General features: G+C 33.6%; 1 protein-coding gene across 2 annotated transcripts in view; it reads right to left on the bottom strand.

Moving 5' to 3' along the window:
• The window catches only part of deptor (DEP domain containing MTOR-interacting protein), a 92,866-nt gene that overhangs the window by 69,540 nt on the left and 3,974 nt on the right, over positions 1 to 19,352 (bottom strand). For both annotated transcript variants that reach the window (NM_001442356.1, NM_001077320.2), the window contains 2 exon segments: positions 8,545 to 8,668; positions 13,072 to 13,250. In NM_001442356.1, coding sequence (NP_001429285.1) covers positions 8,545 to 8,668; positions 13,072 to 13,250 — 303 coding nt within the window.

Genomic DNA, 19,352 nt, shown 5'->3' with positions numbered 1-19,352 from the left:
GTTCACATATTGTTTGTTGCTGTTGATGATGAATTGATCTAGATATTAATGTCTAATTGAAAGCATGCATTACAGGTCTTTATTGCAATTTTATGGATGCATTGTCCACAGTGTGACTGAAAACCACTGATGTTGTCAAAAGTATGAGGTAAGTAATATTTTTTTATTTATTTTGTAAGAATTTATGAATGTATTAAAATTACAAAAAACTGAAAAAAAAAAGTTGCACAGCAAATCAACATTTTTTTTTTCCTGAAAGATTAAGTGACACTGAAGCCTTGAGTAATTATGGTGAAAAATAATACAAAATGTACATTCGTTTGTGAAAGTCTTGTGCCTTTACAGATTTCTACTGATTATGTTTTATATCATTAAACAAATTTAACTATTAGTCAAAGACAACACAAGTAAACACATCATGCAGTTTTTATATGAAGATTTTTACTATTAAGGGAAATCAAAATCCAAAACAATACATATCCCTGTGTGAAACAGTGTTTGCCCTAAGCCTAATAACTGGTTGGGCCACCCTTAACAGCAACAATTTCAATCAAGCAATTTCGACAACTTGGAATAAGTCTGTTAGAGTACTGTGGACGAACTGAGGACCAATCATCTTTGCAGAATTATTCTAACGCAAGCACATTGGAGGGTTTTCCAGCATAAAGTTCATACCACAGCATCTCAATTGGATTCAGGTCAGGACTTTGACTAGGCCCCTCCAAAGTAATTTTATTTCAAACTGTATGATGTCATTGACTAATTTTTATTTTTTTCTGAAACATTGAAATGTGACAAACATGCAAAATAGTAAGGGGGCAAACACTTTTTTGCACCATTGTTTACATTTTTCAACATTATGTTGCTACCAATGCTTCTAATGCCACTTCCATTGTTAAAAGTAAAAGACCCCAAATATGTGGGAACTAGTGCAAAACTTTTTGCAAAACTTGAAATAGCTAATTTTTACATCTGTACATTAAACTAAAATGTATATTCTAAAAATGTATCCAAATGTATAAACAGTTGAAGCCCGCCTGTAAATTTTTCCCCAATTTCTGTTTAACGGAGAGATTTTTTCAACACATTTTTAATCATAATAGTTTTAATAAGTCATTTCTAATAACTAATTTATTTGATCTTTGCCATGATGACAGTAAATAATATTTTACTAGATGTTTTTCAAGACACTTCTTTACAGCTTAAAGCAGGAGTCGGGAACCTTTTTACAGCAAAGAACCATTCCTGATTTTTTGGGCAAATGCATAGAAAAGAGCCAGTGGGGTGTGTATGTGTACATGCTGATAAAGTCATCAAATGTTGTTAAATTTATGTGCGCGTAGTTACCACAGCAACAAAAGTTGTTTGCCCTTTATTGGTGTCGTAATTCAAGATAATCCACAGCACAGTATCCGCGTTTTGGTGAAACGTCCGAGTTATTAATTTTGCTGTAAAAATAAATATATAAATATAGTAAAAATGGCGAGGCAGTGGCGCAGTACGTAGTGCTGTCGCCTTACAGCAAGAAGGTCGCTGGGTCCCTGGTTCGAACCTCAGCTCAGTTGGCGTTTCTGTGTGGAGTTTGCATGTTCTCCCTGTCTTCGCGTGGGTTTCCTCCAGGTGCTCCGGTTTCCCCCACAGTCCAAAGACATGTGGTACAGGTAAATTGGGTAGGCTAAATTGTCCGTAGTGCATGAGTGTGTGTGTAAATGTGTGTGTGGATGTTTCCCAGAGATGGGTTGCGGCTGGAAGGGCATCCGTTGCGTAAAAACTTGCTGGATAAGTTGGCGGTTCATTCCTCTGTGGCGACCCCGGATTAATAAAGGGACTAAGCCGACAAGAAAATGAATGAATTAATAAATATAGTAAAATAAAATACAAATAAAAGGAAATTGTTTAATGTATTTTCAATCATTTTGGTCAAAGAGCCACATGCGGCTCAGGAGCCATAGGTTCCTACCACTGGCTTAAAGTGACATTTAAAGGCTTAACAGGAATAATTAGGTTAATTAGACAGGTGTAATTGGGCAAGTTATTGTTTAACAGTTGTTTGTTTAGTAGACTATCAAAAACAATTATAACCTAAAGGGGCTAATAATTTCGACCTTAAAATAGTTTTCAAAAAATGTTAAACTACTTTTTATCTAACAGAAATAAAACAAATAAGAGTTTCTCCAGAAGAAAAAATATCATCAGACATACTGTGAAAATTTCCTTGCTCTGTTAAACATCATTTGGGAAATATTTAAAAAAAGAAATAAAAAATCAAAGGGGGCTAATAATTTTGACTTCAACTGTTTATATAAAAATACAATAAAATGTACATAAATATTTTTGTTATTATTATTTATTTATTTATTCAAATGTATATATTTTTATCAAATTTGCTGAAAGATTACATGTAAACCTTTTCTTTTAGAGCTTGGGTTCAGTTAAAATGTTTCCAGGAAAATATAGAATTTGAACTGATGGTCAAAGATCAAGGGGATGTAAAAAAAAAAAAAAAAAAAAAAGCATTTAAAACTAGCTGTTATTTTTAGGAGTTCCTCAGTGCAGTATCAATCCACTAAACCAGTAAGTAAAGACATTGTGCATTCTTTGTTTTTCTAACGCATTTCAACAATGCTGGAATTTGATGGGTATGTTTCAAAGTAAAAGGAACCAGATGCTAATAGATGGTTTCGACATTTATTAGGACAAAAGCGAGCAATCTTAACCAACATCGAAACAGGAAATTCCTCAAATTATTTAAAGGGCCAAACTCCTCTATTTACGTTTGCATGTAGTAACCTGAACTTACAGTATGGGCAGCTATATAACAAAACAATAGAAAGCTTCTCTGTATTTACTGAACTGAACAGGTGTGGGTTTGAGTAAAATGTTAATATTTGTTTTAATCTTTTAAAAGGTCCTTTCAGTTTTCTTCCGCATTTAATAAAAATAAAAATGTTTTGTTCTCCGTTTTTACACATTAAATACAGCCTTTTACAATCAGACAAAATTCTTTGCAACCACTAAAATGCTGCATTTAGTGAATATACAAACAAAAAAGGATATACAGTTGAAGTCAGAATTATTAACCCCCTGAATTATTAGCCTATTATAAATTATTAGAATTTTTTTTTTTCCCAATTTCTGTTTAACGGGGAAAATATTTTTTTCAACACATTTCTAAACATATTACTTTTAATTAGTCATCTTTAATAACTGATTTATTTTATATTTGCCATGATGACAGTAAATAATATTTTACTAGATATTTTTGAAGATAGTTCTATACAGCTTAGTGACATTTAAAGGCTTAACTAGGTTAATAAAGTTAATTAGGCAGGTTTGGGTAGTTAGGCAAGTTATTGTATAACGATGGTTTGTTCTGTAGACAATTGAAAAAAAATTTGCTTAAAGGGGTTAATAATTTTGACCGTAAAATGTTTTTAAAATATTTTAAAACTTTTATTCTGGCCGTAATACCACAAATAAGAAAAAATATTATCAGACATACTTGTAAAATTTCCTTGCTCTGTTGAACATCATTTGGGAAATATTTAAAAAAAGAAAAACAATTTCAAAGGGGGCTAATAATTCTGATTTCAACTGTTTACTGTATAAATGTTCCCCCTTTAAAGTGACTGTAATCGTCATACAGAATTCAAAGTACAACAATTGAAGAGTTATCTTTTGGAATGGAAGGCTTGACAGCATCTGTCTCATTAAACATTTGGTCTTTGCATCTGTCCAAAGCAAAGCTAAACTTTTTTTGCATAGAGCAAGCTGGGGTTTATAAAGATTTGTTCACTTCTGATTTGAATTATCTGAGTATAAGCCCAGTAAGAAAAAAAAGAAAAAGTTTGGGGTCCAGGAAAATTTGTTTTGAAAGTACATTGCGTTTTCATTCATTTTCTTTGAATCTTTTGAGCTACTCTGTCAAGTTCTGTTGTTCTGTTCGGTTCTGACATCCTGGGCTTTCTCGTGATATGTCATTTGATTGGCTGGCATGCTAGGAACCCCTTCTTACAATGCTACCAAGATGGCTGACTTACAAAAAAGCACATTTTATAGGAAGGAGAGAGGTATGTAAAATTTAGCTTTTAAAATGTTTTTTTTTTTTTTTTTTACTGATATTATTACATATTTATTTGTTTATTAAAGTGTCGGAAACAATACATTTAGCTTTCAAAGCAGTTAACATGTTTGTGTTTCAAAATAGCATATTTTTTTAAATGTCCACTATAATGGACACCATCTTAACAATTAGACAATTAGAGAATTGGAGACAACTAGAGAATGACAATCAGTTTTAAATCACTTTTATGTTAAATTTGTTTTGGATTAACATCACTACCTTTTCTTTTTTCTTTTTTTTTTGAGTTTGGCTCTCTTACAGACTAAACTGTTTCAGGAATTTCAATACAAAAGGAAAAATGGCTTTTGTTTTGTTACATTAATATTGGATTAATATCCCTCAACAGCCATATCCTGTACAGTTTTGTTGTCTGAGTTTGACGGTCATTTCGAACTAAAATGGTCCTGTGGTCCACTACAGTGGACATGCTGTAAAATTAAAAATAAAAACAAAATGTAAAAACTCTAAATTTTAAGCCTAAAGGACATATGAAAATCACAGAAAAAAAACAAGAAAAACAAGAAAAAAATTATATGGATCTCAGGAGGATCAGATGAGTAAATTATAAGCAACCCATAGAATTCTGATATGATACCTTTTCTTAAATGATCATGTATCATCATGTTTTCTAAAGATGAAAATGGGGGTCATTAAAAGCATTATTTTGAGGTTATAAAAGATTTGTTTTTAAGAAAATGACTATTGGTCATAATAAAAAATTCTCAAAAAGTCATACTTTTTCTGAAGTTAAAAAATGGTATTGATTCGTCTAAAAATTAATATAAACACGTCTGAAAACACAATTTGATTTTAAGCAAAAAGACCTTTATAAAATAAAATAAATATTATATATAAAATACATGTTTGAACCTCTCTTTTTTCCAATATATGAGAAGAACTCTTGCAAACAACCACAAAATCTCCACAATCTTCCTCCAGAAGGGCGTCAAATAAAACACAAAGGTAGTTCACAAAAGCGAATCACGGTTGCATAGAAACAAAATCGCAAAACATCCCGTTACCTTTTCTTCAGTAGATCTGACCCATAGCCAGACATGTGCTCTCAGAAACATTACACTTTCACGCTCCATCAGCTGACTGAACTCTTCAGCCATAAAGAGAAGCAAACCAAACAACAGCTTCCCTCAGAGCAAAGTCTGCAAATACTGACCACAAGCACAAATGTGTCCATGGTGATTATGTAAAAGCACACTGGTGGTTTGTATGACAGATGTCTCCCGCTGGACTTCATCTTCCTGTTATGCAAGAGCAAAGCGGCCCGCAGAGAAAACTCAGAAAGAGACGAGACCTGCACCTCATCCTGCTCATAATCACACAAGCAGAAAGGGCATTCCTGGCTCAAATGCATAATGATTCAAAAGGTCACTCGATTTATGCTTGAGGCAAAATTAAAGCTAAATTTTCAACCATTTTTCAAGGGAAAAAATATTTTTTCAAAGGTTAGGGTTAATGTTGTAAAAAATTATATTGTAACTGATCAGCAAGTAAATGAATGAATGACTGAATGAATGAATGATTGCATGCATGAATAGATGGATGGATGGATGGATGGATGGATGGATGGATGGATGGATGGATGGATGGATGGATGGATGAATAATGAAGTAATGAATTAATATTTTCATTCTTTTAAAAGATTGTGTAACTACATTTACACCTTTTATTAATATTTTTAGTAAATACTTAGAAATTTTAAATTACACATGAACTACATTAAAATTATGTAATATGATAGTATATATACATAATTTTTAACATATAATCTGACAATGACTGCATTAATATCATTGAAACATTTTTATTTATTTATAATAGGTTTTTATTTATTTTTCATTTCTGAAAAAACAACCTAAATATTTCTCAAAGTTTTCAAACCAAAAATTTTCATTTTTATACGTTTATACACAAATGAAAATTACTGTTTTTTTTCTGCAATAGTTCATCAGTCACATTTTTTTTTATGTGCAAAATAAATTTTTTCGAATTGCAATATTTTTTTTTTCTTTTTTTAATTTTAATTTAGCTGTATTAATCCAATCAATTTGTTAAGTGCTGTGGTCTCAAACTCGATTCCTGAAGAGCCACAGCTCTGCATAGATTAGCTCCAGCCACCTCCAACTCATACCTGCTTAAAGTCTGATAGAGCTAGGGTTTACAAGTGTGGACTCTGGAGCTTCAGATGGAAACATTTGTTTTGTGTTTACCTTATGATTAAAGTGGTTGCACGTTCCAGCCTTAAAATAAGCGAGTTTGATTCACTTGTACATTAAGGGAACGTTACTAAAAAAACTCGACACAGAGGAAAATAAACACCTCACTGCCCGCTAGCGTGAAGTGTTATTGCAGAGGAACACAAACAGCACACAGAAGTATAAATGCACGGCTACGCGCATTGCATGCAAGTGGGTCACGCCGATCACTTGATGCAGAAGTATAAACCAGGCTTTAATAGTCTCTAGTAGTCTTGAACACCATGACTAGTTGGATTAGCTGTGCTTGATTAGGGTTGAAGCAAAACTGTGCAGAGCTGCAGCCCTCCAGGAATCAAGCTTGAGAACTATGGTTTAGTGTTTTATAAAATAACAAATAAAACTTACTAAATTGGGTGGCACGGTGGCTCAGTGATAAGCACTGTCACATTGCATGACTTTACTATAGGAAGAATCGCTGACAACTTCGTCCAAACTATGTCTCACAGCCAAAAACATGTAGTATATCTTTTTTATTAACTACATAATGAGAAAGAAGCCTTTAATGGGGTAGAAAATGTACATATTTGCTCACCTGGGTTTAAAGGAAATTAGCCATTTCTCCTCAACGTTGATAATTAATTAATTTCTTTCTTTATGAAACGTCAAACAGACACGGTTGCTCCTGAGTCCTGTCAAACCTTCACTAGTTTTTCCTCAATTTCGTGGGTCCAAATAAACCGAAAGAGCTCTTTTAACTTCTCCCCCAGCCTCCCGCTGGCCTGCAGCAGGTATACACACACGCACACACAAGTGAATGCCAGTCTCTAATTAGCTGTAGGTGATTGTTGATGTTATTTTCGGTCAAACCTCAATTCACACGGTATGAATTGAATCGCCACGCCAAATATCTCGCAGGCATCAGCGACTCATCTGCGATTCTCTCAGATCGCGTCTTTGATAGTTCATACAGTGTGATTGTCACTCACTTGCACGAGCACCGATTTGCCTCTGATTTCAGGCATTTGTCGGCGATTTCTCAAAACCTGTCGGCGAGCCAAAATCAGGGCTAAAATTACGCAGTCTGAACTAGGCATTACAGCAAGTTGGTCACTAGTTTGGGTCCCTACTGGGCACGTTGGCGTTTCTGTGTGGAGTTTGCATGTTATCCGAGTATTTACATAGGGTGCTCTGGTTTTCCCCATAGTCCAAAGACATGCGCTATAGGTGAGTTGGATGGACTTGGTCTAGTGTATGAGTATGGGGGAGTGTATGTGTGTTTCACAGTAAAGGGGTTGCGGCTGGAAGGGCATCTGCTGTGTAAACATATGCTGCAATAGTTGGCGTGGTGGTTCATTCCACTGTGGTGACCCCTAATGTGGTGACTAAGCAACATTAATAAGTAAATGAAGTGAATGAAGGAATAAAATAAATTCCAGTAAGTAAAACTAAATTAAATCTATGCAAATTTCAATATTTAGAGCTGACTTTTTTTTTTTTTTACAGATCTGACAAAACAACCTAAAACGATCTACATAAAAACATAAACTCTACCAACAGTCAATAACAGTGTACAAAACCAATATAAACATTTTCCCATATCTGAATTACTAAACTACCTAATGCTTTCTTAAGCCATGCAGACCAAGAGCATAGCATACTTACATGACTCAATTTATAAGGACACTAAAAGACAAGTTTGTAACAACAAAAATGACTCAAAACATAAAACTAAAATGAAATAAATCTAAAATATAACCCTCGTCTAAAAATAACCCTGAAATAACTATTTTCTCTCTGTACAGTGTATATGCAAACAGTGTTGTTTTGTATTCGGCTACAAGAAACAACTTAAAGCAAGTAAAGCAGCTCCTTCTAAATGTATCCAGCTGGAACACAGCATGCTTGATCTGCTCGAAACCTGTTTCTATGGCCACTGTTGATTTACTGGACAGCCTCCAAATGTGTACAATCAATATGTACAGATTTGTGTCACACTTGAATGAAAAACAACACAATCACATCCTGTGCATCCCAATAGAGAAAAACAAAACCATAACAAGCTCTAACTCAATATAGAATGAGTGGATGAGGCACAGCACGATCCTATTAATGTTTAACAAATGGACATCAAATCAACTTGTAAACTATTAATAATTCAATGACCACAAAACAAAACAAAAAATCATAGTGAAGGATTAAAGTTCTTACTTCTCATATATCCGTTGACCTCTCATGAACACTTTGGCTTCACTGTCCAGTGCAAAAGTGCCGTCATCTTTCCTGAAACGGAAGAAGAGCTTCATATCTTTGAACTCCTTGTGCTCATCGCAAACTGTAAGGGAAAAAACACATTCAAAACAGATTTGCTATAACTGTAGCTGAAAGGTTAACAGTACACATGAACACACTTCTATAATGGGCTAAACATCAAACTGGTCTACTAGACAGTGTAACAGCTGAGATTACATTTTGTTGTTCATTTGCAAATTACGTTTTAAAGGGAGTTCACCCAAAATGACGGACAGTGCTATTGTGATTTATTAATGTATTAGATGTATGATTTTCTTCTCATTTTCTTTTGTAAAAATCTGTACATATAATATCATAACTGTAATGTAAAACTGTAAACTCTAAAAATATAATGACAGTTAATGAGGACTGTGTGGCAACTTGTTTCAGCCACATAATAAATAATAATACTCTCAGAACTAGGGGTGTCAAAATTATTTGTTTCTTCGGTGCACCGCGATGCAGACGCGAACAATTTGTTTTGGTTCAGTAATAATCATAACTGGTTATTATTTACTGATGTCATTTATCTCTTATGCGCTCTCTCGTGAGAGCGAGTATTTACAACGCTCCAACTACTTAAAACTCATAAACTGTGCACAATTTCACTGTGTGTTTGCTGGATCAGTCTTTCGCTGATATTTACAGCAGAAGCCCCTATTTCACTGTGATTGAGAGAATGAAAGTACTCCATTTCTCTCTCTCTCTCTCTCACACACACACACACACACACACACCCACACACACACACACACACAAACACACACACACACACACACACACACACACTGTGGCCCATTTGACCTGCTGGCGTGACTTTTCTTCTCCTCTCGGCTGTTTTACAGCGATACTTATGAATACAGACACGAACGCGGGCCTTCAAAGTTTTCTCCACCGTGTCTGTTATTGATGTTGATATTGATATTATTAGTGTCTGTGTCTGTGTCAGCTGTGATCGCTGGTGCCGCCTGCCGCTTATCAGTGTCACTAATCTGTGAAAAGCGCAGCGCGCAAGAGCCAATCGCAACCGCTTTTGTTGAAGGTGTGACCAATCAAAGGGGTGTAAGAGAACTAGACAAGGATCAGAAAGCAAGAGGGATATTTATATTTGTTTATATTATTTGCTTAATGCTCGTGTTGTTTAAAGGTACAGTTTACACATCTGGCTTTTGGTATTAAATGACAAAATTGTATTACAAATAGTATATAATATAAATGTATTCATACATTTTAATACAAGAATTGCTGCTGTGAAGAAAATATAAAACTGTGTATGAAAAGCACCGTCAATGCACTGTGATGCACCGAGATATCGAATTGAACCAAATCGATGGCATGATAATCGTAACCGAATCGAACCGTGAGACTAGTGTAGGTTCACAGCTCTACTCAGAACTGTATTTTTATTTCTCTCAAAGACTTTTCATATGCATATATAAGTTTGCACACATATCTATTTAGACAAAAACTCAAAATCACATAGAAAAAGAAATAGGCAACACTTCATTTTGATGTTCCATTTGAGTATTAGTAGACTGCCTGCTTAATATCTGCTGACACTGCTCCTTTAACAGACATTTAACTGACTATAAGAAACTTTGCAGATACATGTCAACTTACCCTAGCCCAAACCCCAACCCCAACAGTCTACTTATAATCTAATGAGAATTAGTTGGAATGTAGATGCAATGTAACTTAAATTCAACAAACATCAAAATAAAGCGTGACCAAAAATGTGTCTGCCAAAATTAATATGTTGGGGAAACGTTATGTATCCAGACTTTTATTTTAATGGACATAACAGATTATATGGTATAGTAGATATGTTTAAATGCACCAGAAATGATTGGCTATATTAACTGAGATATGGATAAAGATATTCATTTTTAAAGAGGCATACTAATTTATGCTGAGCGCTATAGACAAAATTATTAACTCTCCTTTGAAAATTGAATCATTGTTCATGTTTAAAATCTTCTCTCCATTAATCAACACTTGGGGAGTAATCAAATTTTTAACAAAAATATTGTAATTTTTTTTTTTTAGAATAATAGAATAATTAGTTGTGACTAAAAATCAAGATTGTTCCACCAAAAATTGCCTTTTTTAACTCTATTGACTTTAAAACATTTGTATTGTGTTTTGTGCTGCGTCCCAATTGATATACTGTCCGTTCTAAATAGTATTCGAAAGTAAAATTAGTATGTCCCAAACCGTAGTATTTAGAAAAGAGTATGCCAAAGGCTCTACTATTACCATTTGAAGTGTAAGACCGTTTGTAATCTAACTGCTAATATTGGGCACAATACATTACGAGTTGGATGTGAAGTTGATTAGAACTACAAACTCGGGTAAAAAACAAACAAATCACAAACATGGTGGACACGTGAGACCAACTTTCTTTCTGCGTTTGAATGACTATTTATTAATATCTAGCCAACTGGAAAATATCTAAACCACAATTTCCATGGTATTTATTATCTGCAACAACAATGTGATTTATAAACACTCAATGTGAGTTATAAACACATGTTTAGGCATTAACTTCTAAATGCATGATTATACAAACAGTGTTTGGCAGTATATACACTTTAGCCCCTTTCACACATGCAGACCAGAAGGGCCCTTTTTGAAAATACCAGTAAATTCGTTCCAGCTATTTTCCAGAAAGAAAAGTTGTAACATTACCGCTAATTTGCCGGATTGCTGTGCTGTGTGAACGCAAAAGGAAGACTGCTGGAAAGAGCGCGTGCACGTCTAGAACGTACTGACGTGAGACGCCTTAGCCAATCAGAACACTCAGACGCATTCGTTTCCGAACGATTTATAAAAAATAAGAGCCTTCGAATATTTCTCTAGACACATTAAGCTGCTAGATGTTAGTCAGATAACATTTATATGTTCCTTCTTAATGGCAACTTTGTAAATAATTATCGATAAGATGCTTATGATAAGCCTTCCTTTAGTTGCTTGACGCGTGTGCCCGTGAAGGAGTGAGCGCCAGCACACACATATTATGTACATCTCGACATGCGAAAATGTTTCTCTATATGTTTTCATCAAAGTTGTTCACAATACTGATCCATCCACAGAGTTTGTGATGTAGTCAAATGTTTACAAATACAAGCGCAGCTGTTTAGAGCTCATTTTTGGTTACTGATGTCAGAATTTACCAGTATTTTAGAATGGATGTGTGAACGGTCTTTTCCAAAAAAAAATCCGTAACGTCCTTGCCTGTGTGAACAGTGTTTTATTGAATTTACTGGTAAAGTCGTTCCGGAAAATTTCTGGATATTTACCGATATCACTGTGTGAAAGGGGCTTATATAAAACACTTTCCTATATATTTCCCTTTAAATTACTACAGTATTTAAATGTGCAACACAGGATTTCTTATTTTTTGTTTTTTGTTTTTATTGACTAGTAAAAATTTTTTCTTTTTGTAACAGCATATTATTTGCAGTAAATAACTGAATTTAACAATTATGCTGCATATGCATCATTAGCAGTTTTATTGATCACTAAGACAGAACTGACTTGGATTGAAGTTGCTTCGATTTAAAAATAAAAAATGGGGGTAGCTTTTAGTGTAGCTAAGCTACATTTTAAGCAAAGTAACAAATAGCTTAGCTCACAACATTTTCCAATTAGCTTGCCCAACATTGCCAAACACCTGAGATTTCTCTGCATTTTCAATAAGGTAGGTAATTAAATATGAAATTTGAATATTGTGTCGAGATGATTAAGAGGATAACTAAGCAAGTAGTATGCCCCTGACTAACTAAGTAGTATGCCCTAAAGTTTGCATACTCCTCTTTTACACAGTTCAAACAAAAACAGGAATGTGATTCTAGAAAATCTTGAAGGCAGGTGCTCGAAAAACAAACATTTGTAGCACATGTCGGTGGAAACGTTGTGAGCTAAAGTGGCAGTGTGCCGATTTTCTTTAGATCTTTTGCTACACACTGCGAACAAAAAACTTTCTTCACAAAAAAAGTACATACTTTTAGAACGTAGTATGTAAATCGCGATGCTGCATTTGTATTTGTTTTTGTTATTTTACTTAGTTTGTTATTTTACAACTTTTTTGTATAAATATACATTTGTAATACATATATTTGTAATACATATACATTGAAAACTATTATTAAATTGTTGAAATCCCAGGGTTACTAAAATAACAGTGTTACTTCCCCTTCACTGAAGCTCTAATAAACTGCACAAAGTCAACTGGACTAAAAAGTCTACTTAGAATTGAATGCATAATTTTTATGTAACATTTTTAGTAGCTCCACTTTATGTACCTTGGTTATATATTGAAACAAGTGTGATTTTCAGACAAATTCAGAACAAATTTGCAACAACATTGTGATAAAATATTTCATTTTTGGTGAAAAATAATATGATATATAAAACAAAATTCAAGTGAATGGTGGACAAACGCACCATGGTGAATTATGCTGTGGTCAAGAAGTTTCTGCATGATCTTGATGGCAGTATCTCTGTCAGTTGCCTCCTTGTGCTCAATCAGCCAATCAATAATCTCCTTGCCCAAAAAGCAGTTGGGGTACGTGCGGAGATGGTGCCTTCTGTCTTTAATCATTCTTGCTTCGTGCAGTCGCAGCCTGGAAAACATAAAATGAATCAGACCAAGAGTTATCCTCCCATCAGGGGAAATTAGCATCAAATCACCTGCAACACAAAACCTGTAACATCACGGCACACTTTTTAAAAATTGACCTCCATACCTACATTTGCTAAGCTATAAATGGGTCACCCCATGAATATTCATCCTAAAATAACTTTTTTTTGTCAATGCTTGTCAACACCCCCACCCACACACACACACACACACACACACACACACTCACACTCACACACAAACAAACACACACACAGCACAAGGGACACTACTTAAATTGTCAAAAATTATTTTAACTTGAGAAGTTGCCTTGAAGGGCAGTGAGATATCTGTAAACCACAAAAGATACTGACAGAGATTTAAAGTTGTACTTTGAAGCTTTAACGTACATGAAAACAAAAGCAGGAATTAACCCCTTCAGAACCGCATTATGTTCCAAGTATCTAAAAAATTGTAAAAGTATGTTTTCACAGTTTTTAAGGATCCTATAAATGAGACCATTTTATAATAATAAAAATTCAACACCCTTTAAGTGTAAATATTTTTGGATATATGAACTGGAAGCTGCTATAAATTTGTTTTTAATATTGTGACCCAGTTCCTAGAGAAGCGTAATTTTAAATGAGCAAACAGTAGGCGTGGCTTGTTTGTTCTACCGTGTGCTGAGTAGATTTAGTAAAGTACTACACTTCTGGAGTGAAGTGGTGCCATCCTGCTTTTCAGTGTAGGGGATTTTTTTTTTTTTTTTTTACAACATGCCAAGCCTTACTGCCATTTGATTAGATGGCAATCGTCCACTCTCATGGACTGCAGGTTTTAAATTAGATGAAATTTTCAGGAACCACAAAAACATGGGCTGACATGTGAAGTCCATTGTAATGGACAAAGGGTCCAAAGGGTTAACAGCAGCCTCTAAATCAGGGCTGCCCAAACTCTGTCCTGGAGGGCCGGTGTCATGCAAATTTTAGTACCAACCCCAATTAAGCACACCTGAATCAGCTGATCAAGCTCTTACTGGGTATACTAGAAACTTCCAGGTGTATTGAAGAATATTGGAGCTAAACTATGCAAGACACCGGCCCTCCATGACCGAGTTTGGGCAGACCTGCTCTAAATGAATAGATGAGGTTTTGAAGTTTATTGGCTTCTTTTCACTCCACAAAAGAAGACCACAGTATGAGCTGAGTGATATGATAAAATGCACAAGTGCGCATTAAACACTTATACTCATCAGTTTACATGTGTATGTTACTCATAACTAGGCCCACACAGAATCTGCAAACACAGAAATCTGAGTGAAGAATTTTTAGCCCATCACTGAGTCAATGTATTTACTTGTGTAAATGTGTGTAAATGTATATTTAATCAGTTTCTAAATTAATTTCACTAATATTATTGTGACATTAATAGTCATTTTGATATGTTCATACAGTATGATTTATTTACAATGCAGTTAATAAAGTAATATTTTCTGTCTTTTAGTACATATACTATATGAGAGAATTGCTTTGTGTACATAATAAGTGGATCTTATTGGATTCGCTTTGTAAATATTAAAACAATAAAAGTTAACAATGTCATATTTTTATTTCATATATTAAGCTTTTAGTTATGATGCTCCTAAAATCATTCCGCATAAATCCTCAGATTTTTTAGAAAATTCACCACAGAAATAGCCAAAAATGACAGCAGATTCTTTCTGGCCAAACAAACCCCACAAATTTCACAATTTAAATGTTAAACTAATAAAAGATGGAGTAAACAGACCTTATGGCTCATCAGGATGCCGCTTAATAAATGTATAATTCATATATTACATATTTTGCATTGGAAATATTTATAAAAGGAAAATTAAGAATAAAATGTTTTGTTTAGTATTTTTCTTTAAGCAGAGGCCCTGTTCTCTATGATATATTAAAATAATACATATTTTCAGTAGAAAATATTATAAGGGCCGTCAAATTTAGGTCATCATCACAAATGCGAGAGTTTAGTTTAGTTTAGTTTAGTTTAGTTTAGTTTAGTTTAGTTTAGTTTAGTTTAGTTTAGTTTAGTTTAGTTTAGTTTAGTTTAGTGCAAACATGTGACTTTTGGTGTCAGTTTAGTCTCAGAACAGTTATTACCATGACTGTATTGTACTTGTCTAATTGTATTCATCATTATTATGTCATCTGATCTTATGTAAGAGATTTACTGCACCTTCCACTTAATCCTCTGAGTAAGATTAAGATTACTTTATGACAATGGGCCAAACCTAAGTCACAATCAGTTTAACTCTTGAAAGAAATGAACACCTTCACTTAAAACCAACAAAGGAATCATTCATCCAAAAATTTTAATTCTGCCACAATTGAAACCATTTCTCCTATTAATCAATCAATCAATCAATCAATCAATCAATCAATCAATCAATCAATCAATCATTAAATAGTAAATAAAATGACCTTTTTTTAAATAATTAAAAGTGTGTAACATTTGTAAGCCCACTGATCTCCATTATGTGGCAGAAATAGTTTATTAAATTGAAAAAGAATCTACTTTTGTGTTTTTTGAAGACAGAAAGCCAGGCATACAGGTCTTAAAAGACATGAGGGTGTGTAAAAATGACAAAATTATCATTCAACAACTGTGAACTGTCCTAACTTCAATGTGCTCACTCTGAAAATTACAACTAAACTATAAAAATGCTAAAAGTGTGCTGCCAAAGATCACACACCCCAAAACAGCCATCATATCTTGTCCTGACACAGATAGATACATATGTGGAATTATATTATCAGCAACAAGCAGTTGGTGCAATGGAGCAGGGCAGACAAGTAACTGAACACTCAAAGACTCACATGACTGCAGCCAGGTCTTCACACCATTAAAGTGCACTTTGGCACTTTCTGACACTGAACAATACAGCAATCTGACACACATGCTACAACAGTACAATATAATAGTCTGGGTGAAATGACAGCTATATGACTGGTGTTTTCCAAAGGCAATGTGGTTGAAGTTTATGATCTACATCAATTTGGAACTAATGATCCAAATAATGACTGGTTATTGGCCATTTCATGTTTTGCATGCAGTTCATCAAATGTTACATGAGCTAATTTGGTTTCAAATATGTCTTTCTATTTATATTGAAAAACTGCATTCAAAAATAAAAAGTGTGGCTTCAAATGCTAACCAAAATAGTGAGAAATTAACCTTTTTTGCACAGAATAAAACTTGAAATCTGCACACCTTGCCTGTATTAACATCATATATATATATATATATATATATATATATATATATATATATATATATATATATATATATATATATATATATATATATATATATATATATAATGTTACCTACAATAACTTAACCAACAAAACTGACCTGAGATGACCAACTGGAAAATGTATTAATTAATGTGCAGAATTATATCAACACTTTATCCGTTTTTGATAACATTGCTGGCTTCAAAGCCACTTGGAAACCCTTTTTATATTATCTGTCAAATGCCAAGTTTAAATGTATAACCCTGTCATCATCTGCAGGATCACCATATTGCCTGTGTCCACTGGCTTAGATATATATGTGTAACATTGTTGACCCATGTACTGTATAATACTAGAGGAACTGATGTAATAATGATGTTTGTTTGCATTTCTTTTTTGTCTTTATAATTGTTGTTGTTTTTTGTTTTGTTCAGTGTAGTTATTCATTCATTCATTCATTTACCTGGAAAACATTCTGTACCTACAATAAATGACTTACTTAAAATTGTATCTCGTATTTGTTTAATTTATAATTAATACAAAAATTTCTTCTTCTTTTTTATAGTCTGTCAATGTTTACCCTTGCTGATTATTTACACCTGTCCAAGCAGCAAACATAGAAAAGGGGCAGGTGAACCTGATGGCCTGATACCTGAAGCAGGTTAACCTGAGCTGTGCACAGGGCAAAATGTGGGTTTGCTGTCACTGCCTGATAACTGATTATACAAACCTGAGTCAGCTGTACATAGAAAGTGGAAGTGATACCAGCAACCGGCAGATTAAACTGGTTCACTATGACCTACAATAACAGATATTCTCACACAACTTGGAGGTAAAAATGATACCTAATACTTGTCAAAGATCCATTAATAATAATAGTACTATTATTATATACACCAGATACAAATGCACATTTAGGATGCTGAATCTCACATAAATGTTTATAGATGGAAAAAAAGAAAGAAAGAAAAAAAGTGTAAATAATAGGTCTGGGTCTTTCATGTTTAGATTCGATTTTGATTTTTATTCAATATCAGATATTAAAATTCATCAATATTTGATTTAAAACAATAGTTTTAAATATTTAAATATAAATTCAAAAATGCTGAGCTAAATGTTTACTCAAACAAACTCATTAAAGATAAGACATTTACATTAAAACAGTTGACACAATTATGGTTAATAATTACTTATAATTTATATATAGTGTTGCCAGAAATAGCTGACTTTTTCCAACCGAAAAGCTGTCCAAAACCCGCCACGATGCTAAATTAACATAGCTACTTTAACTGCCATAATTTAAACCAAACAGCAACTAACACCAGCAGTCAACAGAACCACAACATAACTGGATCACATCGAAACACTGCCCTCGCCTCACCCACACACAGCACTAAATATTGCGTAAATTACACTATCTATTAGAGCATGTTTTACTTTCGAAATGGGTAATTAATTCATCCTATATGGCGTTTTAAAGTCTTTTGAACAAAATTAGGTGCTGCTCGTCAATTAGACGATGCTTCTATGTTTGTTCTTGCTGTCAATTGTGGAAAAAATTATCGATAAAAGTGTCATGATAAACTGCTGTAAGAGTCAGATTTGTCCGGGGAGTCAGATTTAAATACAACTTTCCTTCACCTACTCTTGCAAGTGAGCCAATGCAGTTTGCGCTATATACTGGTTGCTATTATCTAAATGGAGTAGGAGCACACAGTTATGCTTTGTTGAATAAGTTGCATATAAAAGTTACGTTTCAAAACCGCGCAAATTTTGTCAACCCACCATGCATTTTTTTACCCGCACAATCAACTTCAAAACCACCCAATCTGGTAACACTGTTTATATAATATATACTTTAGAATTATAAATTTTTTTTATTGTTTACCTTTTTTTGAGTGACAAACACAATTTAACTGCACAATTAGCATTAATGTAAAAAAATGTACGCATGTAACATTAAAATTCAATAACAAGTCTAAAAAATTAATTTTAAGGATTAAAACATTCAAAACAGGAGTATAAAACCATTGTCTGGAAAATGTAATGTCTATACTAAATGTGTTTAGTATAGTAAATACTATACTTGTTACTTGTTTAGTAAATGTCTATACTAAACAAGATATTTGGAAGCTGTTTACACTGGATGGGGCTAGGAAGCATTTGAAATGTATTTGTTCTCTGTGTCAGTGGTGCTTTGAGCACGTTAGAAATAGAAAGGGGCATCAATTGTAGTTAACAATTTACATAGTTTAGAAAGAGTCATAGATTATAGAGGCTTTAATAGTTTTAGTCGCGCTGCTTGCGTTTGGTGTAGACATGTTATTAGCACTTGTGGGCAACTTGCAAATGACAGTAGTTTTGTCAATGTCATCTTTACAGTCATTGTCTTAGAACATGAAATATTTTATCAGACTGTACTTTACTAGTAAATTTAGCAACGGTGATCTTTTGCCATGATCTACTGACATTATTTTTATTTATTTTTTTCGGTTTTTATTATTTTAAGCTGGATAACTCAAAAGATGGGGCATCTTTAGGAAGAGAGGTGAAGTGAAAAAAAAATATTGACATCCTTTGAAGTTGAGCCTAAGGATTAAGAATTAACTTTGGTTTTCTCAAATAACTGTTGTTTTGTTAAATTGAAGGCTGATTCAAATCAAAGAATCAATATTTTTTACCCATTTTGTACTGAAGTAATATGTTTTGAAGTTGCTAGACAGTCTATAAGACAGCTGTGTCTGGTACTGTTTCAGCAATCATTAATCAGATGTATTGACTAAACACTTATGCTCCTTTCACTATCACTGTCACAGTCCGTTGAC

The sequence above is a fragment of the Danio rerio genome, chromosome 16 (genome assembly GCF_052040795.2).
Source record: "Danio rerio strain M-AB ecotype USA chromosome 16, GRCz13ab, whole genome shotgun sequence".
NCBI lineage: Eukaryota > Metazoa > Chordata > Actinopteri > Cypriniformes > Danionidae > Danio > Danio rerio.
Note: the sequence above shows the minus strand (reverse complement) of the source record. Positions and strands in the feature narration are given on the sequence as shown.